The 26,972-nt window shown below is 37.0% G+C and overlaps 2 protein-coding genes across 4 annotated transcripts in view; one reads left to right on the forward strand and one right to left on the reverse strand.

The window, feature by feature from the left end:
* Nucleotides 1-10,347, forward strand: part of CLGN (calmegin) — a 45,472-nt gene extending 35,125 nt beyond the window's left edge. For all 3 annotated transcript variants that reach the window (XM_082610963.1, XM_082610962.1, XM_082610964.1), the window contains 7 exons: nt 2,493-2,606; nt 2,731-2,881; nt 4,415-4,630; nt 5,772-5,897; nt 6,114-6,285; nt 7,547-7,647; nt 9,469-10,347. In XM_082610963.1, coding sequence (XP_082467089.1) covers nt 2,493-2,606; nt 2,731-2,881; nt 4,415-4,630; nt 5,772-5,897; nt 6,114-6,285; nt 7,547-7,647; nt 9,469-9,549 — 961 coding nt within the window. In that variant the 3' untranslated portion in view covers nt 9,550-10,347. The remainder of the gene's footprint in view (nt 1-2,492; nt 2,607-2,730; nt 2,882-4,414; nt 4,631-5,771; nt 5,898-6,113; nt 6,286-7,546; nt 7,648-9,468) is intronic.
* A 7,121-nt stretch (nt 10,348-17,468) lies between these two features.
* Nucleotides 17,469-26,324, reverse strand: SCOC (short coiled-coil protein; the record flags this gene model as incomplete). Its single annotated transcript, XM_082633965.1, is given in 5 exon segments — nt 17,469-18,318; nt 19,762-19,845; nt 20,213-20,284; nt 26,143-26,167; nt 26,169-26,324. Coding segments are annotated over 5 exon segments (480 nt in total). The 3' UTR covers nt 17,469-18,175.
* Between the last annotated feature and the right edge of the window lie 648 nt (nt 26,325-26,972).

Below are 26,972 nucleotides of genomic sequence, written 5' to 3' on the forward strand. Positions count from 1 at the left end.
TAAACCTATTTCAGTCTACTCTCAAATAGTGTTATACCACTTCATGTCTAAGTAAATCATATGAGAGTCTTATATTTTTCCCATACATCCTTCATGCTATTATCATACATTTCCTTCTTTATATACTGTGAAGGCCTTGCATATTTATTCTTCTATCAGTCTCTTTTTATCAGACAGTTATGAGGAAAAAGTTCTTTTATTTACCCACATATTTACCATTTCTGGTACTCTTCTTCTTTTATGTAGATAGAAATTCCTGTCTGTTACTGTTTTCCTTCTGCTTGATAAACTTGTCTGAATACATTGTAGTACATACCTGTTGTCATTGCATTCTCTTAAATTATTTGTCTGAAAATCTCTTTATCCTGCCTTCATTTTTGAAGGATTTTTCACTATGGGGTTATAGGTTGATAGTTATTTTGCAACAGCTGTTCCTTATCATGAGACTCACACTGATTCTGATAAGAAGTCAGTTGTTATTCTCATCCTTGTTCTCCTTTACATAATATGTCATTTTTTTCTATTTGGTTTTAAGATTTATTTTCACTGTTACTGGTTTTCAATAGTTTGATTTTTGTTGTGCCTCGATGTCATTTGTGTGTGTGTGTATATTTGCCTTGCTTTGGATTCTTTGAGTTTTTTGAAATGTGGGTTTATAGTTTATATCAAATTTGGGTAACATTTGGCCATTATTTTCTTAAATATTTATGTATGCCTCCCCATCTCTTTTTTGGGATGCCCTTAAATGTGTGTTAGACTGCTTTACATTTGTTACACAAGTCACTGAGAATCTATTCATTTTTTAAAACCAGTTTTTCTCTGTGTACTTCATTTTGGAAAGTGTCTATTACTATTTCTTCAAGTTCTTGTTGTTTGTAAACATTGGGGTTTACCACCTATTCAGAACATAGAATGTTGGTCTTGGAAAACCAGAAGTGTTAACATGTTGACTCTGTTTTAGATAAATAGGGGTACTGGTTAGCAGTGAAAATGTCTTTGCCTTAAGGGAAATAGTATAATAGGGAAGTAACTTGTGCAAGGTAGGAAGTAACTTGTGCAAGGTAGGAAGAATAGTACATTTAAAAAAAAATTAATAAGTCACTTATTAGTGTATCACTTCCATGAATTCATGCTATCAGAAAAGGTAGGACTACATCCCTCCATGTGGGCTTTCTAACATTGTTTCATATTTGTTTGCCCATAAAGAGTAGGGCTGGGACATGAGAGAAACTGTACAATTTCATGAGAGCAACTGTACAATGAGGGAAACAATGAGAGAAACTATATATACCAACCTCATTCTGATAGGTGAAATGTGTGAGAATTTTTTTTATAAAGTGCTAAAAAAGATGCACCCTTAAATTTTAAACCCTGGTTACTCTGAGCCCTCAGAGACCCTAAGATAACATTGATAACAGGCAAGTACAAGTCTTTACATACATAGATTTGATTATTTCAGTTTGTTACTCAGTCTTTACATATATATTGTTGATTATTTCAGTTTGTTATTCAAGTTTTGTTTGGAAAATCATAATGTAGCTTCTTATTTAAAATTTTTACTTTTCTGTAAAGACGAAAATTATGTTAGTAATTCTATTCACTACTTACTGTGACTATGTTTATATACTTTAGAATTTACTTTCTAAGTGTTATTTTTTAATGAAAATATAAAAATTACTAGAATTAAATATGGAGAGTTTTTAAAAAATAATATTGGAGTAGGGAAGACCTTTCCAAATATGACATAAAATTGAAGAATCATAAAGGAAAATGTTAATAAATTTCAACTACATGAAAATAAATGAGTTTTACATGGCAAAAAAAAAAAAAAAAAAAAACCTCACCATGAGCTACATTAAAAAATGCATGAGAAACTGGAAAAAAATTTTACTTCATATAGCTGACAACTAATTTCTTATTAATTTCTAATATATTCCAGGATATTAATTATAGCATTATTCATCATAGTAAGTTTTTGAAAACACTATTCTCAACAATAGATAGATTAAATAAATTATGATATATTCACAAAGTATAAAACTATGCAACTGTTAAGAAGAATGAAGCAGATATATATTTATATAAAACAGAGCTCCTAGAACAGTCTTGACATGCAGTAGTCATCCCGTATATGTTTGTTGATGAATGAGTTTTTAAGTGAACAAAAGCAAGGTCTAACATACTCTGTATAGAATGCTATCGTTTGTGTAAAAAAAGTATGTGTATATATATATATATATATATATATATATATGTGTGTATATATATATACATATACACACACACATACATATGTGCATGTGTGTATAGAACATAACAAGTAATATATATTAAAAAGTGTATAGTAGAAGATTTAGGTGGATGAGAGAGAGGGGAGGTAGTAGGTACAAAGACAGGGTAGGAAACGCCTTTTGGTACCTTATGAACTTTGTAGCATGCATTTTTAAACTGCTTGAATAATTAATAATTAGTGTAAAGTACTGTATTTACAGGGATGAAAGTGAACCTGCCCAAATAGAAGATTCAAGTGTTGTTAAACCTGATGGCTGGCTTGATAATGAACCGAAATTTATTCCAGATCCTAATGCTGAAAAACCCATTGACTGGTAAGCATTTTTCATCTTCAAATGTCAATTTCATATGTTTCTTACTTGCTTTTTTGTTACTAGTTTATATGACTGACAGGAAAGACTTGAGGTTACTCCATTTGCTTTGTTCTAATATCCTAAGGAACGAAGACATGGATGGAGAATGGGAGGCACCTCAGATTTCTAATCCAGCATGTCGGATTGGGTGTGGTGAGTGGAGCCCTCCCATGATAGATAACCCAAAATACAAAGGAGTATGGAGACCTCCAATGATAGATAACCCTAACTACCAGGTAATAACCACTTGTTCCAGTCCCATAGTAAACTTTAAAATGTTGTGCTATTTATCTAGTTATTGATAATGTTATGTTAACTTCAGGAAATTTGACTTTGTATAATAGTGTGCCTTAGCTATCTTAAGAAGTCAAAGAACATAGACTCCAACTAATTTATGTTTAAAAAGTGAAACATTCCTTATTTAATTTTCTGGGGGAATAAAGTTAAGAACTAAAGATAAGTTACTTTATACTATATTTTTCCTTATACTGATGATCACTTTGGAGTAAAATTTCATTTTAGAATTAAATATAAGAAGTGACTTCTGATCAAGAAGACTCAGGTTGTACATTTTAGTAATTAACGTCTGTGCTTAATTAACGTGCTCCTTACTCTCTGGTATTATTAAAATTGAATTTTTTTCCCTAATATGAATCAGATATTTTTTGAGTATACCTAGTTTTGGGGGTAGAAGTCCTTATGTTATCCATTTAACCCTCTAGTTTTATCTAATTATTCATTGACATTTTCTAACATTTATTTTATATATACAGTTATATATTCTGTTTGCTCATTGTAGTTTTTCTTTATAGTATTTATCACAAAATGTCTGTTTTGGTAACTTTTTTAACGTCTATCTCCTTCATTAGACTTTAAACACCATAATGCAGGGACCATGTCTGCCTTGATTACCACTGTATCCTAGCATCTGGCATAGTGCCTGGCACAGAATAGACATATGTGATGGTGGAATAAGTCAGTGAGTGATCATATTGTCCAATTTATTTGATTTGGTTGAATTTAATCATTCAAGATCTAATGGAACTTCTGTGTTGAATAATTTTTCTGAGATTCAACCATGGTTGGTTATTGATGCCTATCACGAGTATATGTTGAAAGGTGCGGTTCCGTTTTTGCCATACAGTGATCTCTGATTTGAACAATTTTAATGAATCTTGCCTTGAATATCTTTACTAAATGTAAAAAAACCCCAACTTGTCTAATACAGTGTCAGTTGTGAAATTTAATTACTCAAGTTTCTGTATTGGATTTTCACTCTGCCTCTTTTTTTGGGGCAGTTTACTTATTTATTTTACTTATTTTGGCTGCGCTGGGTCTTCATTGTGGCGCTCAGGCTTCTCTAGTTGCAGTGTGCCGGCTCTAGAGCGCACGGGCTCAGTAGTTGCAGTGTGTGGGCTTAGTTGTGGTATGGGGGATCTTAGTTCCCCAACCAGGGATCGAACCCAGGGCCCCTGTATTGGGAGCACAGAGTCTTAACCACTGGACAACCAGGGAAGTCCCCTTTTGCAGAGTTTAAAGTCATTGTTCATAGGGAACATCATGTACAGGATATATTTCATAGGGAACATCGTGTTCCGGATAAGAAGAAACAAGATTTTATTTCTAGTGAATTACTAATGAATTAATTATCAGTTAAAGTTTTCTTTTTTCCAGTTAGTATTGCTAATTTCATTCAACACCAACTACTTCTTGAGTAACATTTATAATTATTTTATTTGAAAATGTCTTTGAATTATTTTTTCTCACAGGGTATCTGGAGTCCTCGAAAAATTCCTAATCCAGATTATTTTGAAGATAGTCACCCATTTCTTCTGACTTCCTTCCGTGCTCTTGGTTTAGAGCTTTGGTCCATGACCTCTGATATCTACTTTGATAATTTTATTATTTGTTCGGAAAAGGAAGTAGCAGATCGCTGGGCTGCAGATGGTTGGGGAGTGAAAATAATGATAGAAAATGATAATGAGGTACAGTATTTACCATATGGTAATAATAGGATGTGGTCCTGGTTATAGGTTGTACAAATGGCCTTTAAAAAGGTAAATAAATGTGCAATAATTACTAAATGCTAAAGAAACATATCTAAATAAATTTATGTAGACAGAGTATTTAGCTTTACCAAATATGATACAGCTTCATTATAAACTAATAATGAATTATATATATGTAAGTCTTCATTTCATTTATTAAATTATGATAGCATAATGGGATTGAGTGCCTTTTGATGGTTATAGAAATGAGACCACTACTACTACTAGAAATGAGACTTAATATCTTTGTCACCTATCAATTTAAGGCCTAAATGGGAACAGTAATCTAAATATTCTTTATTAACTACTTTTCACTTAGAGGAGTATAGAAACTTTTAAAATTTAATATTATTATGTTCCAGTTTTTTTTCCCCAAATCTTAACACTACTTAGAAAAGAATAAGCTAAGTATTTCAACACAATGCATCTTGGAGAATCTATATTTAAAACCAACTACTGTAAAGAAAAATGTGTACCTCACATTAGGTCTCTTTGGATATTAGCAAAAACCATCAGAAGAGTAAGTAAAGGTAAAGGGATTCTCATTTGGAAACTCTTTTAACTAAAACATTTGATGATTTTAGATTTTATTTTAGTAAGAGAAACAATTTCCTTCCTGAAGGTTGTGTGTAAAATTTGTTAATAAACAAGAAAAAGAAAACAATGATTATCCGGTTGATTTTTTTTTTTTTAGTAAGTTTTTTAAAAGTACAGGATGAGTTATCAGAGAGTTGTGTACTTCTAAATGAACCAGATAACACATCCATAAAGAGTAGTTCTGTCCTGGAACTTACCAAAAGAGAAAACTGTCCTAATTCTTGCTGGTAGGTTAGCAATATTCACCTATATAGTATGATGTACCTTCTACTACAGAGTGTCAAACAGCAATGCATGTGAATAATTGTTTAAACTTTACGAAGCACAAAACGAGAAAATAAAATATTTTTTTATCTTACAAATTCATGATTCCTTAATATCAAACCACCTAGGTGAAATAAGTTCTTTGTTTCTGTAGGCTGTATTTCTGAATGAAGGTTTATAAAATCTATATGCCTTTTTATGCTTACTTCTTCTCTAGCCTAGTCTCTACAAACAGTTGATGGCAGCTACTGAAGAGCGCCCATGGCTTTGGCTCATTTACCTTGTGACAGCAGTGCTCCCGGTAGCACTAATCACCTCGTTTTGTTGGCCAAGAAAAGTAAAGGTAAAGAAAATGAATTTTCGTCAACAGTAAAAAAAAAAAAAAAATCTCTCAGTGTCTAGGAGTTCTATATTGGAGCACGTGGCTCTTAAAAGTAATAAACTAAATTGCCTGTAAGTTCTTACTGATAGTCCGCTATGATATCACTTATTGTAAAAAAGTCTTTTTGTACATAGCGCTTTGCTTTTAGTAAACATAGCTTGTGTTAAACTGCGACAGAAAAGATATGAAGATGCGGAGTTCAAACAACTGGACCTATGTAAACCACAAACAAAGGTAGCACTAGAGCAAGAAGAGAAGGAGGGAGAGAAAGCAGCCCTGGAGAAAGCAGTACACTTGGAAGACTTGGAAGAGGAAAAACAGCAAAGTGATGGTGAAATTCTTGAAAAAGGTAAGACGATGATGGTGATTAATAATGGGGACAAAGCTCGGCGAAGCTCACTTAAAATAGTAGATTAAGTGGTAAACACTGGCTGTTGCACTTGTTTGTTGTCAAATGTATACCATTTGAATCCCCAAGAAGGCGTGACTGGCGAAGAGGAGTAACATCCTTGCCTGGGTTGTACCTGAGCAGACATCCAACGTATGACTTTTGTTTTCTAGGAAGAAAGAGGTGTAAAAATTGTTCAGTTGCTTCAGAACCTAGCAACTATGAATCCCATATGCCGTAGCTTTTTGCAAAGATTTTTCTCCCCTCCAAGGATGAGATGGGAGGTACAGACCATGGCTTCTGTAGAATAGTAATCGGTTTAAGGCAGGTGATTGCAGCAACAAAATCCACACCAAGTCTCCCAAGGGCTGTTGTTTATCAGATAATTTATCATGTAGAACAAATAGTTTAATCTCTTGAAAGGATTGCTGAATCATACGTCCCCTTCCCACCCTCTACTAAACTCCAGAAGATGTTAGAACTGAAGACAGCTGAGGCTTTTTTTGGTACCTCTCCAGTGTGACTTCCTTATGCACATTGAGGTAGCAATAAAACTATTGATATTTGTCAGGCATCCCAAGCCAGGCTCCAGAATGGGCCCTTTATAACCTAAATTATATCTTGAGCACTGTTTTTAACTTAATAGTTGATGAAACAGTTGATTTAAAAAACATACTCTCGGGCTTCCCTGGTGGCGCAGTGGTTGAGAGTCCGCCTGCCGATGCAGGGGACACGGGTTCGTGCCCCGATCCCGGAAGATCCCACATGCCGCGGAGCGGCTGGGCCCGCGAGCCATGGCCGCGGAGCCTGTGTGTCTGGAGCCTGTGCTCCGCAACGGGAGAGGCCACAGCAGTGAGAGGCCCGTGTACAGAAAAAAAAAAAAAAAAAAAAAACATACTCTCTCAAAACACACATGCACACACGTATATTTTCATATATGTGTGTACACACACACACACACACACATTCTTTGGTTTTCATTTTACATACAGACTGAGTGCTTTAAAATTCTTTAAACCTGCCCCCTTCCTCAAATATGATGATTTATTTATAAAATGTGGTAAACTAAATATTTCTATTTAAATTTTTTAAAATGTCTAATGGAAGAAATTGCTTTTAAATATTGGAATTTAAATACATCCCTCCACTTTAATACTTTAAGTAGCAAAATTCTAATTCAAGTTTTTGCCTTTAATAAAATCTGTTTAATAAAAAATTCTAGAAGAGGAAGGTGAACCTGAGGAAAAGAGTGAAGAAGAAATTGAAACCATAGAAGGACAAGAAGAAGGTAATAAATCAAATAAGTCTGGATCAGAGGATGAGGTAAGCAACTCTTTAACAGAAAATAAACTAGTTTCTATGTATGACTGTTAATCCATAAAAAAATATTTAATAAAAGCAATCTGGTTTTTGAAGAATTTTTTGCCATATTTCTCCCAGCTTTCTTAAGAGCATACATATTGCTTTAAAATGTGTCCTTAAGGAAAGCATGAAAATAATGTAATTTATGTCCTCTTAATGCCTAATGAAACAGTATAAAGTAAGCCTTTGGTTTACAAAATATAAAGAGAGAGCTACGTCTGTAAAAAATGACTTCATTAAAGTGTTTTGTTGAAAGGTGTAATAAGCAGATCATCTGAATATTTAAAAAGTAATTCTGTTTATTACAAGACAATTTTCTTTTAGCCATTGTGAAAACATTCTCACTGTCACAGTTATTTAACTGTAACATTTTGAAAGATTTCATTCATTGGGTAGTTGAGTACTATGCCTGGTAATGGTGTTTTTCTCAAATCTTTAATAAACTAGTTTTTCATTAACTTGATATGTCTGCCCCCTTTTCCAACCTGATGTATGATAGAACTTTCCACAGTGCCTTTTTTTATAGTCAGTTATGGAATCAGAAACCATCCAGGTATAATTCAGAACCCGAGCTTTCTTCTTTCACCTAGTATATACCCCTCCAAGCCTGTTTTCTCTGCTTCTCTAGCCCTCTAAGAGCTGCATAACCCAACCTGCTGGTCGCGGTCCCCAGCACTCTCATAGCTTAGAGTTAGGTAGGGTAAAGGTCCGTTATGCCTGGGCTGTTGCATGTGATGAGATAAACTTGCTGTTTTGTTTATTTGAAGAAATCTCCCAGATAAACTTCTGTTGTTATTGTTTTAATTGTTTTCTAAAGCTTATTCAGTACATATACCTGGTTACTGGTCTTAACTGCCTAGTGAGTTTTTTTTTAAATGGGTTTTGGGGCTCATTATCTAGTATGAATATCTTTATTTAGAGGGAGCTGGGTGAAGATAATTTCTTCCAGAACAGAGTTTTAAACAGTCCTTGTTTCCCGCTGTCACTCTTTTAATAATAATACTTGGAATCATTCACTGAATGTGTATCCTAGTTATATTTTGCTTTGTAAAATATTTTGTGTACCTTTAAAAGTATCTAAATTCCATCTTTTCAGTCTTTTAATCTTCTTATGTGTTTGTCAGTGAGCTAAAATAAATCAATTTTTATATAATATAACCTTTAGAAATAATTATAACTATTTTGTATAATACCTGCATTATTTTATTGTTATACAATTTTAATTTATATATAAACGATTATTCTGGAAGGATAAGAATTAAAGGAGAGAAAAAGCCCAAACCATAAGTTTAATGTTTCCCTTTCCTCTCTGTTAATTTTTCTCAAAGTATTAGGTACCAGAAGTTCTGAAAAAGTCTCTGTAAAACCAGCTCAGCAATTCATTACTTACAGAAACATTGTGATGTATAGTTAATGCTTAATATCCCACAATGAAAATATCATGTAACCTTTAATTAACCATGACATTAGATTAAGTTGTAAATCATGAAATAAAATCATGAATTGAGTTATTAGCATTATTCCTTGTCAGATGCATATTTGACAAACAGAGTTATTCTAAAAATGTAATCATGGCAAAAGATGAACAAATTGAAATACATCAATTTATATACACGTTTTTGATCAGTTATTAAGTAAAGGAACATAAAGATAAAGATATATATAAACATAAAGATGTTTTGTTAGAAACATGTATTTTAGAGAATAAGAAATACATTATTTACTACTCTCTACTAGTTGCCCACTGTATGAAAATAAACGTTTTCATATTTTTTTCCCTAGATGAGGGAAGCAGATGAGAGCACAGGATCTGGAGATGGGCCAGTAAAGTCAGTACGCAAAAGAAGAGTACGAAAGGAGTAACCTGTATTCAAGTATTTTTAATTCCTAAGAGAGAGAGTTGGCGTTCTCAAGTCGGTGTGCCAGAACTGAACTTGACTCAATCTGCACATCCTGTTTCTACTATCTAGCAATGATATTCTTTCAGACATTTATTTTAATCTTATTTTTGAGAAAAAAAAAAACTTTGAAGTTAACCTGGTCTTTGAATTTAGAATAAAAGAAAAGTGGCACATTACATGTCAAATTTTAAGAGATTAATAGCATTAGAAGTTACACAGTTTTAATAGTTTGGAGAAAGTTTTGGTTTCTACAGAGCAAAATAATATGCAGCAACTTCACTGCTATTGGAAGAATCAGTTATTGGAATTTCCCCTTAAACGGCTATACTACAGTATAACTGGTAGTTCCATAGTATAAATAAGAGTTCTGTTGTACAGAGCTAAATGCAATAAAGTTTCTGTGTTTGTTTCTATCAACAATTGAAAGTGTTGTATGTGACCCACATTTACCTACTTTGTGTCAAATTATAGTTATGGTTCATTGTTCACGTAAATTATAGAGTTCTTTAAAGAGGTGCTTTGTTGACAGACAATCAACAAAACTGAAATGTCTGTGTGTCACTCATAGAATCACTGGTCAATAGTGCAGCATACTTATATTTGAATACAGAGATAAGAGGTTTATCAAAACGAAATGGTGTACAGATTTTTTTGAAGTTGTTACAGTTGTTTTATGCCAGAACGGCTTACTCTGTTTACAAGATTGCTTATGCCTACATGGCTCTTGAAAATAAAATTTAAATATTTTTTCTTCTTTAAATGATACCATCTTTAATAGGTAAATTATTATTGGGGAGTCTTTCTTTTATCTGATCATTAAGAGATTGTAATGGCTAATAGATATCAATTATCATGCTTTGTATTTTTATCTTTTTTCCGACAAAGTCAAATCTATTTTCTGACAAATTCAAATCTGTTGTCTCATCTAGCTTCAAAGCTGCCTCTATGGTAGACTGTTGCTCCTCTTTTTAAAACACAGTTGACCCTTGAACAACAGAGGTTTGAACTGCGTGGGTCCAACTTATACACAGATTTTGTTTTCAATTAATTCTACAGTACTACACGGTATGTTGAATCCTCTGATGCAGAATCTGCAGATAAGGATGGTCAACTATGGGACTTGAGCATCTGTGGATTTTGGTATCTGCCACGTGTCCTGGAACCAACCCCCCATGGATACCAAGGAGCAACTGTAGGTACCAAAAGTCACAGAAGTACATTATAGTAGAGCTGTGTTATTCCATTTAACATATTTAAGAATTTTTCATGTTTGGGTGACAGACCCTTTGGAAGGTGATCTAAATCTTTGAGACCATGGAACTACTTTAACACCAATTATCTAGAGAACTGTATACTAGTTGGGTAATATTTTCGATTCCTTCATGGACATATACATCCCATCCTTGGGTAAGCCCGCCTCCTGTACATCCCCCTCCCCAGTAGTACATTTAAAGCTTATGTATAAGGAAAAGGAGCCTCTAGCTTCTCTGACATAAAGGAAGCCAAACACAGCCAGTATAACCACTATTCACTCCTTATTTCAGGGAGTGAACTGAAAATGAATATAAGTGCTTTATTCCATTGCTGTGTTCTGAACTTTCCATAAATTGGTGGTGGACAATCTTAATATGTAGTTAACCATATTTGTATTTATTTAAAACTGACTAAACACATCTTGCAAGGACTCCCTTTCTTGCTTTGTATTTGGAATGTCCAAGTGAACTAGACATATTGAATGATTCTAGATGAGATTGTTTCTGAAAGTAAACTACTACTTCATGAGATAAATCCTTTCTTAACTTTATGGAAAACTTCTTGCCGACAAGTGTCTTATATATGATCGTTTTTTTCTAAAGATTATTAAAGTGGTTTTTTTGCTTTCTTGGTTGCAGATTAATTTTAACTTTCACATTTGGTTAAACTCCATGAGCTTGTAGTGGTAAAATCTGAGCAACCAGTTTTTGCCAGTTCACTGCTCCTTCCTGTGGATGTACCCTCTGTGGATGTACCATGCCTGATAGGTTTAAATTTGTGTATTAGATCCATGCAGTAGACAAAGCATAGAGTCTTCTTTAATAACGAAATGGCTTTTTCCTTTTACCACCGTAATGTGACTTTATTGTTTAAAACGATTTAAGTTTCATCCTTTCCTCTAATAAAGGAGAAAAATAAATGTATTTTGCCCTTTATTTCAGTTGGCCTTTTTAGAGGCTTTTTAACTTGACCGGGCTAAAGTAACTTCCCTTTTCTTGAACATTTTTTTAAGGTAACCTTGCTTCCATTGGTCATTCCTCTAGGAAGATACATACTACTAGAACTAGGAGCCTTTTTAAAGTGTCAGTCTACATTTGCAAAACACAGAGGATGAACCTGCTTACGTGTTAAAATTAACCACTAGCAATGAATATAATGTACCTTGGAAATTTAGAATACTAATTTAGAAAACTAATAGTTTTCAGTGAAAACTATTTAGAATAGTTAAAACATAAATATATTACACTCTAGGTACCTATGAAGCTTTTTTGTTCTCTTTTCAATTGTGGTTCTGTTTTTAACTTCAGCAGGATTTAGAGATGAATTATCATATGGTTAATATTGGATAACTACTTAAATCTCATGTAAAAGATTTATTTAAACATAATAGAAGCATTTTCTACATAAATTCTAATAATCTCTTTCCAAATTATAGCTCCCATTTCCGTAGTATGACAGCTGTGAGTAGTTAAGGAAATAAAATTATCCCTAATCTGACAGGTCAGATGAAGCAGGTTGATGGGAGAGAAAATGTATTTTTGTTTGTTTGTTTTTGTTTTTGTTTTGCGGTACATGGGCCTCTCACTGCTGTGGCCTCTCCCGTTGCGGAGCACAGGCTCCGGACGCACAGGCTCAGCGGCCATGGCTCACGGGCCCAGCCGCTCCGCGGCATGTGGGATATTCCTGGACTGGGGCACGAACCTGTGTCCCCTGCATCAGCAGGCGGACTCTCAACCACTGCGCTACCAGGGAAGCCCGAAAATGTATTTTTGAATGCATTTGAAGGTTGTAGAGATCCAAATACATGGAAAAGCAATAGAGAAAATGGGCAACAGGATAATTTTTTTTAAATGATCTTTTAACACCTAACATAGTATCTTACCACATATTTTGTGTTTCTTAAATGAATAGCGTTTTACATCTTTTGTAAAATTTTGGAGTAATTTCAAGTTTTAATTACTTAGACTAAACATTTGATAAGCCATCTATAGATAATAATAGAAAATTTAAAACAAGGCCAATACATTATATAATTGATTACAATATATTACTTTAGCTTCTGTCATCACTCCTCAATACCCCTTCCATTATATGTTAAATTAGGTCCTAAAGCCAACATAAAGTCCTTGTTATAGTAAATATCTTCAAATACCATTAATCTCTATGATTTAAGTGAAATAGACTGTAGCTTGTTTTTAGGATGGAGTAGCTAGACGCAATTAAGTCATTCTTCAAATTGTTAACCTTTCATTTAGTTAACCTTTCACATTCTCTGTTCTTTCATGATGTACAAGTGGTCTCACCAACTAAGTAATATCTGGTCTTTGCTGGCAATTTTGATTATATCAGCATTGAATATCTGATGACAACCACTAGAGGGTGTTAACTCAAGATAGGGAAAAACAAAATTATTGGGGAAAGTAAAGAAAGACTGCATTCTAAAGAATTAAGATCAATTTTGCTTTGTTTTGGACCACAAAAGTAATTCTAGAATATATAATTCACCTTTCACTTCTCGTTTGGAGAAAGGACTTGATCAGGAATATAAATATGACATAAACTGGTTGGAACTGCATGCTTGGATGATTTTGGTTATTTCTCCACAAATTGTTTTATCGTTACACGTACAATTCCAAATTCCAAAAATCTCTGTACATCTGAAGTTTTTCATGTTTGACATCAAAACTCATTTGGCAGCCAAACCTGACCTCCCTGACAGGCTATCTGTAGTCTTTACTTACGTAACTTAGTATTAAATTCATATATTTCGCTAAAAAATGTTAATGTATTTGATTCCAAGTGCCGCCCCAAGCTGTACTGGTAGATGAGTCATAATACTTTACGAAATGGAAAATTCCAAATTCTGAAATATCTAGTCCAAGAGTTCCAGATAAGGGATTGTGAGCTGTATTAACTTGCTATAAGTGAAGTCCAAAGTGAATATAAAGAGGACAAATTTTGGATGGAATACTAGTGTTAGTATTGAGGGAAGTTCTACTGGGACACCCTGAGGAAGAGCGATCCCTGCCAGTCATCATGCCACCAGCATTTAGAGCTAGGAAGTATCACTATTAAAAATGTATCCTGACACCGGTTAAAACAATAAGGAAGACTTTATTCAGGACTATTGCAGTAGGGCCAAGACTACCACCATAGGGGAGAGAGAATGGGCTTAACTCCAGATACAGTGAAGACAGCTGGGGGTTTATAGTCGTTGAGCAGAGTGGGTCCGGGGAGGGTTGGTGGATGGAAAATTCCTAAGAGGAGACATCGAAGGTAGAAGGGTGCTTGCCATGCTGATTTAACAGGATTCTTGCTGAAGGCAGGCAGGGTGATCAGATTCACTTAGCAGGACTTTTACTAAAACTGGACTAGGCAGGCTGAAGACAGGGCCTAAGATGAGGCCTAGACAAAGAGGGCTCAGAAGAACCTGGTTAAAGTTTGGTCAAGGAGAGAGTCTTGATCAGAAGCTAGGCACAGTCCCTGTGCACACTGTTTACCACCTGTATTTCTAATATAGAAATGACGTCCTGAAGATACTGCTGTAACGAAAACAGAATATATAGCACTGGTTTACCATTCATATGACGAGCAGGTGGGGCATGTATTTCGGGTAACATTTTGTCACCTGAGTTAACAGCTGTAGGACAGCAGTTGGATAAGCCAAAATGTGAAATGAATTGGCTGTTCCTTGATGCTTTTAGCAAGGTATCGCAAGAAGGAACTTACCAGTGTCCAAGCAGAGATGGAAGGGAATAGAGAAGGATCACACATATTAGGTACCTCACAAGATTAGAAAAACTAATTGCTTCTGTACCCTGAATAGCAGAAAAAGTTCAAAATGGTTTTATCTTTGAGGTGTGGGAGGTAGAAGGGGAAGGCCAGTTAAGACTTCTCTTCCAAGTGTTAAGGCAATCAAAGGGACCCAGCCCTGCAGTGATACCTGGGTGTTGCAGTCCCAGTGGAGTCTTATTTTCAGTTGGTTTCAAAGTAGCCTCCATTAAAGAGAGGCAGGGTCCTGTGAGGAAGGAAAGCTAGCAAACTTTGGGAATTGGGTCTAGAAAAGAGCTTGTCATTCCTAGCCTATGGAACTGAAGCCTATCGACAAGGTTGTTTTTGAGGGAATTGTACAGCCCAAGAAACGTGAGCTTGGCCTACAAACGACGGGCGGCAGACTCACACCAGCGTGAAGCGGACTGCTTTCACAACTCCCATGAGGGGAACACTCCCAAGTACTTCAGAGTCCTGGGTGGGGGGCGGGGGAATGGACAAGGAATAACTTTCCAGTGGGGGGAAGCCATGGAGAGCAATGGGTAAGGGTAGTCCCTTGCCAGAGATTACAGTCAGGGTCTAATCAAGGAACTTCATCCACTATCAGAGACAGGATCTTCACAGGGTCTCTCTCCCAGGAGTATTCCACAGCTGCTTTGATGTGTTTCCCTTTATTCCGTTGTCCAAATTTCGAGTTTTTATTTAGGTACCCTATCCCCACTACACCATTATAAATGGGCAGAGCAAATAATCTGTCATCAGTTTAGAGGCAGTCAGACTATTAAGAGTCACATCTACAACTGACAGACCTTGACAGAAGCCCTGGATTTAGAGCCGAGTCAGTAAGTGGATGAGGAGAGGTTGAGTACGTTGTGTGTATGGGACGAAGGCTGGGCGCAGATACTTAATAGCGAGAGAAGAGGGCTGTGGCTGAAGCTGCCACCCTCCTCCTGTCGGCGTCCACAATAAAGTCGTAGCTGGAATATGGCTTCCAGCCAGCGACATTTCTCAGCCACTCCTCTTGCATCTAAATCCCCACGCCCTTGGGAATGCAAGAAGACATGAGCCATTGCCAGGCAGGCCCAACCCATAAACCCTGCATGTGTACCCCATGCATTTTTCTGCAAATCAGAATGGTGATTATAACTAGTGTGACTTGGAAGCCACGGTTGAAAATGGCAGAGAAATCCCCAGCTCACAAAGCCTGTTTGTTAGTTTACAATGCTCACCTCAGAACCATTAGTTGGAAGAGAAACTTCTGCGTTTTTTTTAGCACTGCATCTCATTACAAGAGCTTAGCCTAACCTAAAAAATACAACCACCTTTCCCCTGGCAATCTTGGATCTTTTTCTTTGAATTCTTTGCTTTTATTTTTTAAATTAAGGTATAATATCCTATATTTGTTTTAATAATAGTATTCCCGGACTTCCCTGGTGGCGCAGTGGTTGAGAATCCACCTGCCAATGCAGGGGACATGGGTTCGAGCCCTGGTCCTGCAAGGTCCCACATGCCGCGGAGAAACTAAGCCCATGCGCCACAGCTACAGAGCCTGCGCTCTAGAGCCCGCGAGCCACAACTACTGAAGCCTGCGCGCTTAGAGCCCTTGCTCTGCGACGAGAAGCCACCGCAATAAGCCCGCGCACCACAATGAAGAGTAGCCCCCGCTCGCTGCGACTACAGAAAGCCCACAAGCAGCAACAAAGACCCAATGCAGCCAAAAATAATACAAATAAATTAGTTTAAAAAAAATAGTATTCCCTTAAACATCCAGTAACTGGTACTTACACAGGATATGCTACTTATCTTGTGGCTTTGAACAACCCCGATACACCACTGCACCACTGTATATATCCCAGTTACTTACACAATAATATCAAAACACATGCAATTTTTGAAACAGCTTTTTATTAAACAGCAAAGCATAATGGCAACACAGTTTTAAATGTTTAAAAATTAGGTCACAAAGGGATGCAAAATGTTTGCAGTATGACTATTATATATTCATACAGCTAAAGTCATCAAATCTTAACACCAATACAAACATTAAGATTATTCCATAATTAGCCTAAATTTAGTAACCATAAACTATATTAGTGGATCTCTTTTCCTATTTAATATTTTAACATTACTTCTGATAGATTTCTTTACTAAATGGAATGTACAAACTAAATTTTAAAAAAGTGTTAAATGACTAAAACTCTGCAAACCAGTAGTTGGGTTTACAGAAAATTCTGGGAGAAGTAGTGAGATAAAATACTGAGAAAGCATCAATTAGTATACATGTAATACTCTCCCATTTTATTCATGATTCTGATACTAATACCTTTTTAAGGGACTTTGCAAAGTTGATCATCTGGGTACTGCAAATAAACCTGAGACCAAATTTTATTCTCTTCTAGGTGTGGTTTACATAAGGTTAGCCAAATTTAATCCATTTTCTTATATATACCCCCCCCAAATCTAATCTGTGCCAGAGATAACACAAATCTGGAGTAAAAACATTTGGAGTTGGTTACAAGTACTTACCAAGTATTAAATACTTCTCCTACCCTATTTCTATATTTCCTCAAAATTTTCTATTTCAAACACACACACAACCAGAGCTCATCTTTTCAGGTATCAAGTGGATTATTTTGTGCAAAGGAAGTTTTTTTTTTTTTTTGGCGGTACGCGGGCTTCTCACTGCTGTGGCCTCTCCCGTTGCGGAGCACAGGCTCCGGATGCGCAGGCTCAGCGGCCATGGCGCACGGACCCAGCCGCTCCGCGGCATGTGGGATCTTCCCAGACCGGAGAACGAACCCGTGTCCCCTGCATCGGCAGGCGGACTCTCACCCACTGCGCCACCAGGGAAGCCCCGCAAAGGAAGTTTTTAACAACAAATCTTCCCAATACGATAATTCAGTTTCAAAGAAAAATCTTCATCTTTATAGCCCCCGTTTTCAATTGATTAAACAGAAAACAACTATCCTATCTTATTACTAAATATAACAAATAAGCCCTAAACTGAGAAAATATCTTATTTTGGTTAAGTTTCAACAGAGTTCGGGCTACTCTCTTAGATGATTAACTACTGAAATCACTCTTTACAAATGTGAAACCAGTTTTTTCCTTAGGGGAAGGAAAATGGGAAGAAAGCAAATGGAGAAGAGGCACACGATGGTGGACAGGGTATATAAAGCTGTGCATTCAGTACGTGATTTTGGTCACTTTTTCACAACACGGTGGTTATTTTCTTCTATCTCTAACTATGTCTATAATAAAAGACAATGCTAAACCTATAAATCAAAGCAAATTTGATATAACATTCATTTTCAAGTTTCATAAATATATGCATTTCTAATTATAAAGTCTCTACAATACCTTTGCACATTTTCATAGACTAACATAATACACAAACTCATGGAAGTCTTCTGTTACACTCTTAATTTTGCTTAGATCTGACATTATCTTCATAAATACTCAGTGAAGCCACAAACAAAAGTACTATAACTTTTGGAATCTATCCAAGTTTTAAAGAAAAAAAGATCAGCAGCAATTCCATAGACATAAGGGATATCAATCCCTTATTTTCTTTTGCTTTTTGTGTCAGTTGTTTGAAAAACACTAGAAGCTGACATGAGGTTTTCTATATATTGTCCAAGAACTTGGTTTTCTGATTTTAGCTTCAGATTTTCTTCCTTAACTGCATCTACTCTTGCAGAGAGATCTATATGGAAAATAAAAAAGCACATTGTCAATAAAATGATGGCAATGACTCCGTATTATAAAATGCTTATTAAGATTCATTCTTAAAAGAAATACCACAATCCTTAAATTTTCTGTTTTTAAACTCAGACTACTTTAGAAGTTAAGGTAAAGAAAGTAAACTGAGTACAAATCAATAGCCAAAATTCTTAAAAAGAGATTTCACATTAGACTAAATGTTATTCTTTGTAAACAGCATTTTTGTTAAGTAGTTAACTCTTAAAATGGTTATTTAAAAAAACACTTTTTAAAATGTGAATTTTGGTTCATATCATCATAAAACCATAATGTCTTTACTAGTAATATTTAAGACAGTGTAGTAGGTGAACATAACTGAATTCACATACTGGATATAGGCAGTCAGTTTCCAAGCAATTGATCGTTTTGTATTTTTACATTAGCAAGAAATTCAAAAGAGCAGCTCTTGATGATTAAAAAAAGAAGATACCACACCTCAGTTATTCAGCAACTAAGTTACTGGGGTGCCTTCTAAGAAACAGGCACTGTTCTAGAGGCAACAGTAACAAAAAAGGTCCCTGCCCTTAACAAGCTGACATTCTAATGGGGCTTAGGGTGGGTGGGGGTCAGGAGAAAAAGCAAGAAGGGTAAGGGTCACAGGAAGCCAAGGGCAGTTGTCCTGTGATACAGTATAGTCAGGGACAGCTATTTTGATTAAGAAAATTTCGCTAGAGACCTAAAGGAAGTAAGGGAATGAGCCACATAGATATGCAAATGACTAAGGGAAAAGATTCAAGCACAGGGGAACAGCAACTGCTAAGACCCTGAGGAGAAGCTTGCTGAAAGAACAGCAAGGAGGTTGAAGTGTCCCAGTCAGGGAATGTGACAGGACTGAAAGGTAAAAGGGAAGTGAGAGACTTACAGAGAGGAACCTGGCTTCCATTAACTGTGAGATGGGAAGCCACTGGAATGACATGATCTGCTCAACCTGATTTCAAAAAAAACCCACCACCACCTCTTAATTTCGTTGAAAACCAAAAGATGTTTCACTGGTGGAATTAATTTTATGCAAGACATTTAGAAAATGAAGAAACTCAGATCAGTTCCCTTATAATCCCCAAGGCTAATACACTGATTTTACTCTCATATAAGCTTTATTAAAGTGGACTTAGTAACACAATGCAGGGACTTAAATGGGGCTCATTATGTTAGACCTTAAAGAGGGAAGCATAAGAACACTATTTGACTTCCTTATTGAAATGTATCTGTTCTTTGAAATCACCAGCCAAAGCTACAGGCAGGAGAGGAAAAAAAACTATTGAAGTAGACTTTGAAATTTATAGTTTTAAAAACTGTGCACAGTAACGAACAAATTTAGCAATTTGCTTACAATTACAATTTCAATTACCTGGATGTTAGTCAAGAAAAATACAAAACACAAGCTAACCTTCAAGGGTGTGTTGGAGTTCCAACACTTGATTAATAAGTCGTGTTTTCTCCTCCAGTTCCACCTGATTTTCAGCATCAACTGCTGTAATGAAAAGGTTCAGATTTACTCTTAATATTAGCTACCATTTGTGTAGTATAGCACTTAAAAGATCTGCAAAATGGTTTATATTCATTCTTACTTGACTTATACAAGAGCCCTGTAAAATAAAAGGTTATATCCCACATGGCAGATGAGGACACCAAGGTGAAGGTAAAATGTTTTGCCATCTCATAGTTAAAGAATGGAAGTTGCCTTAAATCTTTTCTAGAACTAGATGGGATTATAAATAAGTACACTGGCCAAGATCAAAGCCTTCTAAGTATTGATTCTCTGCTCTTCCTATTGCTTAATAAAGCAATGTATGCACCACAAAACCAGGACCATACAAAAAGGAAAACGAAGAACATACCATCCATGTCAGCATTCATCATCTTCGGTAACAAACTTTTGGGCCTTGGATACAAAACTCTTGATGAATGGTCTGCAATAAGAAAAAGTTAGAAACATAGACACATAGAGTAATGAAATATAAGCTTGTTTTTCAAAAGAAAATTAAGTGACCCAGTAGGACTCCTTTCACATGCTTTACTAAGAATAAATACCCAGTGGGGAAATAAGCAAAGAATATTTACAGTTTACAAAGAGAAGTATTAAGTAAATAAGAGAAAATGTTGAGTTTCTTGGTAGTCAAAGAAATGCATAATAAAATACCACTGTATATTTCGTAAAATATTTTTCTAAAAGAAGATGATCAACGCTAGCGAAGTTATGGAAAAACTAACACAAAATATTGGACACAAATTTTAAACGTAATATTTTTGGAAAGCAGTACAGTAATAAACAAGATTCACAAAAACATTTAAATATTTTTTACAAAGTAATTTTACTCTTGGAAATTTAGCCTAAGGAAAATTAAGAAGGAAAAAAATTACATCCATAAAAATCTTTACTTCAACCTTATTTATAACCCAGTAAATTGGAAACAATATAAACTGTCCATTCAGAGCCTGGTTGATTATAGTTGCCATTTCTAATGGAGTGGCTACTAAAAATAATTATGACTATAATAACATGAAAGAATGTTTATGCCATTGTATATTCACTGATGTAAATTATGTGAAAAATCTTTAGTATGGATAAAGAACACACAGCAAATTGAAAAAGCTCTTACATTAAGGATAATGGCAGCAAGGAAGACAAATCTCTCTAAAAATATTCTTCATTATTAAAACATTTTTTCATATATACCAATTAACACTTTTTAAACATAAAATTCAAAAGAAAAATACTAGTTATCCGAAACACTAATATGGGTTAAATGAAAAATATGTACTTGTCACCTCCTGGTTATAGTTAAAATAGATTAATTAGGATGTAAATGAGTAAATAAATATTAACATTTTCTTGTGTCCATAAAAGGCTCCAAAATATTAGAGCAATTTCCAAATCCTTGTGAAACATGTTCTGCTCTATTGCTAACATTCATTTCACATGCAATGTGCTCAAAATTTATTAAATAATGTACCAGATTATTACTGAAAACAGATTTGTTAACCAATCTAATTTACTCAGTGAAGCAACTTAGATCTTAGTCAATGTTGTTACTCTTTCAACAAGTATTTATTGAGCACCTACTATACCCAAGGCATTGTTATGCCTCCATATGCTGAACAGTAGAACCCAAACCTATTGAACAAGGATGTCTACATACCAGAACTAGAATCACAATCAAAACAGTGATCAGTATATTGTATATTCCCTCATGACACTTCAGATGCTGGCATGAACATGGCAACAGAATGCTCAGTGTACACATGTATAAACTACCTCTCAAGTAAGATATCACTCAGTCTAAAAAAGAAAGATATTAAACCTCCTTTACACATAGCTTTATTAAAGAAGTAACACTAAAAATAATGCTTAATACATCTACCCCAAGTCTTCCCACTTATACAGCATTAGCGCTACTCTCCCTCACTGGTTTTAATTCTCAGGTTCTTTGTACTTCAGAAAACGTTTTCCATAGATAGATATAGCTGCACGCACACACACACACACACACACACACAGAGAGGACTCTTGAACAAGGGTTTGAACTATGCGGGTTTACTTACACTCAAATGTTTTTCAATAAATACTACTACAGAACTACACGACATATGTATCTATACACACACACACATAAATCCAAATAGACTGATTATGAAATGTTTTTTCAAAAATTCTTTAAGTCATTAAATGCTTTGTATAATAGTATTCAAAGACCACACTTCAAAAATTATTCTTCTCCATTCAATCAATGTGTCTTTATAATTGAAGAGGAAGAGTGCTAGCAGTGAAAACTTTATTTGGCCCTTCCCCAGGCAAGAGCCCTTTCATACCACTTCAACTATTGATACTTGTCTGGGAGGGATGACAGAGGTAACAGCCAAAAGCAAAAGTAAGTGATCTTGGGAATACTCAGCAACGGCACACTTCAACTTGGCTATCTCCCCTGCTACATGAGAGAAGTATTCCCCAGTTTTTAAAAGTTTGCTTTATGCCACTTCGCTTGTATAAAAGACCTATATTAGTACCTCTTTTGCTAAACAAAAGAAATCTGATGAGGATTTCCACTTTCGTGAAAAAAAGGCAAAAAACAAAAATAGCATTCAGCGTTTGTTTTGCAGCAAGGTGTTACAGAGGCAGCACTCACTCTGAGCAGTGACACCAAGCTCCTTCCCTGAGAACTACACTCAGCAGCTCAGCCTCAAGCCACCACAGCTTTGACCTGTGTTTGTGAGTGTTTTATTTATTTTGTGCATCTGTTAGCAAGATGTGTCCTAAGATAATTGCTTCATCACTTTACGCCATTTCAGCTTACAAAAGGTAGGAATGCTCTACTTTCAGATAGTAGGGGGAAACCTGTATATTAAATGCTCCAGATTTCTAATATCCAGTCTTTTTAAGAATACACCTGAAACAGAATTCTCATGACAGCTGAGAAGAGTGATATGATACACAAGTCAAAGCAACAGATAATCACAAAATCAATGCACTCAACTTTGAAATCAGATCTAGTATAGGGATGGGTTATACTTCTTTTGCCTGTATTTTAGTCTAACACTAAAATTAAACCCAGAAGTCTTCCATAAATGCAAAGTGTTCCAGGCTGACCAATGTAGTAGGTAAGGAAAAAGAAGCCAGTTTCTGAGATTTTGGCCACATATAACCCAAACAATACAAAATTACTCTTAGAAAAATTACTCTTAGAAAAACACGTCCAGGTTGGGGTGGAAGCAAGAGCACAAAAGCAGGGCGCAAGGACAGTGCTATAGGATATACCACATAACCCAAGACAGCACTACTCATATCATAGCCCATGTAAGATTGCCCTGAGGGCTGAACAGTGCAAAACCTGCCCAACTGTATGTGGCAGCCGTGTGCAACACCAGAGTATCACCGGCTGCCTCTGCATGACAACAACAAAAAAACACAAGTAGCAATTTTTTCTTATTGTGATGTGATCAAATAGACCAGTCTCAAAACGCTACTCCTGTATACATTCTAAGTCTGTCAGGACATCCAGAGTCATAAACAGATTTTATATATGGGATCAAAAGGTTTGTTGAGCTCTTTAAGTCAAAGTATTTTAGCCATGGATTTTACTTCCTTCAAAATAGGGTCAATCCTCAAACTTTGCAATGCCTACATTAGCCCAGTACTAACTACATCATAATATGCACTCGACACAAGATTGAATTTTTCAACTATAAAATTCTTCTTCTCAATCTATAGTTGCTATCATATCAATCCAATGCTGTGTCAGATGTGCTCTTAGGAGTTCATTTTCAACTCCTTCTGCTCCTACACATAAATCCAAACCTGACATTAAAAGAGAGAGAACCCAGGGGCTTCCCTGGTGGTGCAGTGGTTGAGAGTCCGCCTGCCGATGCAGGGGACACGAGTTCGTGCCCTGGTCCGGGAGGATCCCACATGCCGCGGAGCGGCTGGGCCCGTGAGCCATGGCCGTTGAGCCTGCGCGTCCGGAGCCTGTGCTCTGCGACGGGAGAGGCCACAACAGTGAGAGGCCCGCGTACGGAAAAAAAAAAAATAAATAAATAAATAAAAGAGAACCCAGACCAAAGTATCTCAAGTGTGGGAACACCGAAATAAACGTGGGGTGCTAAAGCTGATCTGTTTATCCAAAATCTGCCTTAGCTTATCCAAAATCTGCCTTAGCTCTCCGCAATGGATATGACTGTCTGGGATTCCTCAACTCTGACCTAAGCCGAGGTCAGATCTCATAAAACTTTTCTCAAAAATCACAGTAAATTTTAGTGCCTATCTTCATCTAGCCTTGGTCAGTGGAAGAGAATCTAGAGTTATTTTGATAATTTAAGTCCAAGGAGCAAAAGTATGGAAAGAACAAGGATCCAGAAATGTGGCAAGCATTAGTACAGACCCATTTCCCATGCCCTCACAGTCAACTGTGACCAAAGGCTATCATCTTACCAAGTACACCTCTACCTTCTTTTCTAGTATGCCCAACAGTACCATGACATGCTCTTCATAAGAGGCAGTTTAGCACAGTGATTAAGAACATGGATTTAAGTTACCTGGATTCAAATGCTAGCTCTCCTATTTATAAGCTCTGGAGCCTTAGGTAAGATTAACATCTCAGCCTCAGTTTCCTCATCTGTAAAATGAGGTTAATAACAGTATGTACCTCATAGTTTTGTTGTGAGAACATTATGAGTTGATATATATATATATATAAAATATAACAATACACAGTAGTTATTCAATAATGTTAGCTATTATCTTTTCTACCTTTTAGATCTACTTCAGGCCACAAGAAGAATTTTTAAAAATTACTTGGTCCACTTGCCTCGTTTTTACAACTAAGCCAAGGCCAAGATGATAACGGCCTACCTAAGATCACAGTAATACTTAACACAGACAGAGCCAAGACTACATACAGTCAATGTCCCAGTCTAGTTTTTTCCACCACTCCACCACACTATGCTCACAACGGAGACCTGAGATTTTGACTTTTCCGATATCCACCCAACCTAAACCTCTCAACTTTTCTGCATCTAAAACTGATTTTCATCATCCGTCATCTACTTACTAATGGAACTAGCAAGACTACTAAACGTCACTGTACATTAATATACTAAATTCTTTACATATATTAGCTCATCAAATCAACAGGACGTGGCACTTTACAAACGTGGACCCTGTATCTCAGAAAGGCTACATATCTTGCCTTAGAGTTCACAGCCGAAGTCTGTACCAAGAATCTAAACTCAGATCTAACTATAAAGTCCCGGCTTTTTCCATTATGCAATGGAAGACACTTTAATATGACCCTAATCTAAATTTGCAAAACGTTTTGCAACCCTTGATGTCAAATTTCTTTGCTATTTCTATCTAAAAAACTGAAGGTAAATTTCATTCACTGCAAGCTGCAACGACTTTCAACATGGCTTGTTCAAGTCCCTTCAAAGTCTGACTTGTTCTGGTTAAGTCCAATTTTAAATTCCACAAAATTAAGTGACCGTTTGGCCAAATATTTGATCAGAAACGAGATCCCCAGAGTGGTTAGCTATACTGAGTTTAATCAGTGAATGAGTACAGGCACGGAATATACAGGCAGAGCTTTGGATTCTCAGGTACAGCGTTGGGAACAGAGCACACCATCTGTCCTTAATATTATTACGTCATAGTACTGGAATCGATACAAACGAAAATCTTGTCTTTCAGGAACGTCTCCTGTTTCTCCTTTCCAACAATCCTAAATCCCCAAACTTGTCCAGCAGGACGCTTGAAAGATGCCCATTGAGAAACTAACCCGGGAGCTACTTTCAGAGCCTGAAAAGATGTCGCCAGCCCTGGTTTCACCGCTCACTCGGCTCCCTCCCCGCCCCCGCGTCCTCTCCCCCGCCCCCGTCTCCGAGTTCTCGGCCGAGAAGCCGCGGGCTAGTCCAGGCGTGCCAGGTCCCAACACACCCGAACGCCCCTCCCGCAGTCCCACTTCAGGGCGGACAGAGGCCTTAGACTCAGGATCCGCGGGGAGAAGGCGGCAGGAGGTCCGCGCCACGGACCGCGGGCGGCCCTCCACAAAGGAACCTCTCCGCCCAACAGCGAGAGGATGAGAAAAGAGGCTGCGCAGGGGTTCTGCAGGGAGCCAGGCCTCGGCCGCGCACCTAACGCCCAGGCCGTACGACGCTCTTCCCGGGTCCCCGTGCGCCGGACGGCGTACATCCCGCCCCTCCCTCCAGGCTCTCGTCAGTACCGAGGCCGCAACTCCAGTCGCTCGAGGCCAGGCCCTCCGCGACCCACGACGGCCCTCACCTGCCCTTTGAGGCGCCGGCAGAGGGGAGGGATCGGGAGGACACCTCAGGCCTGGACACTCGGACCAACTGGCACCGGCAACCCCGCCCTCTCCGCCCATAGAGCGTGCGCCGAGGCTGGAGTCCCGCCCCGTCCCGGCCCGTCGCCAGCCAATCCCCTCTCAAGAAGGCACGCCTGCGCATTAGCTACACGACGCCCCAATCTTCCTACCTCTAACCCTCGGGATCCACCTTTTGCCATAATAAAAGGGCACTGGCACCCAATCAGGGTTGAGGTCGTTGTGGGCGGGTCCGGGAAGAGCAACAGCCAATGACAGTAAAGAAGCTAAGCTGAGCGGGCGAAAGTCCGAGCGAGGCAGCTCCTCAGTCTCAGCCGGTCTGTGAAAATGGGGTCAAGAAATCCAGTGTGGAAAATTCTGACAGCTGTGAGGAAGGAGGTTGGTAAAACCTGGAGGTTGGTAAAACCTAACACTGGGCGAGAGAGAAATCATTCAAATTCAAGAAAAGGACGTGTTTGGACATAACAGAGAAAGTACCCTGGTTCTTCAGTTCTAAAAGCAGACTTTTCCATATTTTTAGTTTCCCAAATCAGAAATCTCTTAAGTGTACGTCTAACGGACTGTTCCTCTCCGCATCTTCCCCAAACTATCATAAAATCCATAGTGCGCCAGACCATTTAATATTTTAGAATTGAGAAAATACCTTAATACTACTTTGGTGTATAGCACTTTTGCTCACTTTATCCCATTTGAGCCTCACAGCAACCCACAGAAAGAAGCTTAAGAGTAAATAAATTTCCTGCTCAAGGTCATAGACGCAGTGTGAAATGCT

This window comes from Mesoplodon mirus (genome assembly GCF_964341445.2).
Source record: "Mesoplodon mirus genome assembly, chromosome: 2".
In the NCBI taxonomy this organism is placed as follows: domain Eukaryota; kingdom Metazoa; phylum Chordata; class Mammalia; order Artiodactyla; family Ziphiidae; genus Mesoplodon; species Mesoplodon mirus.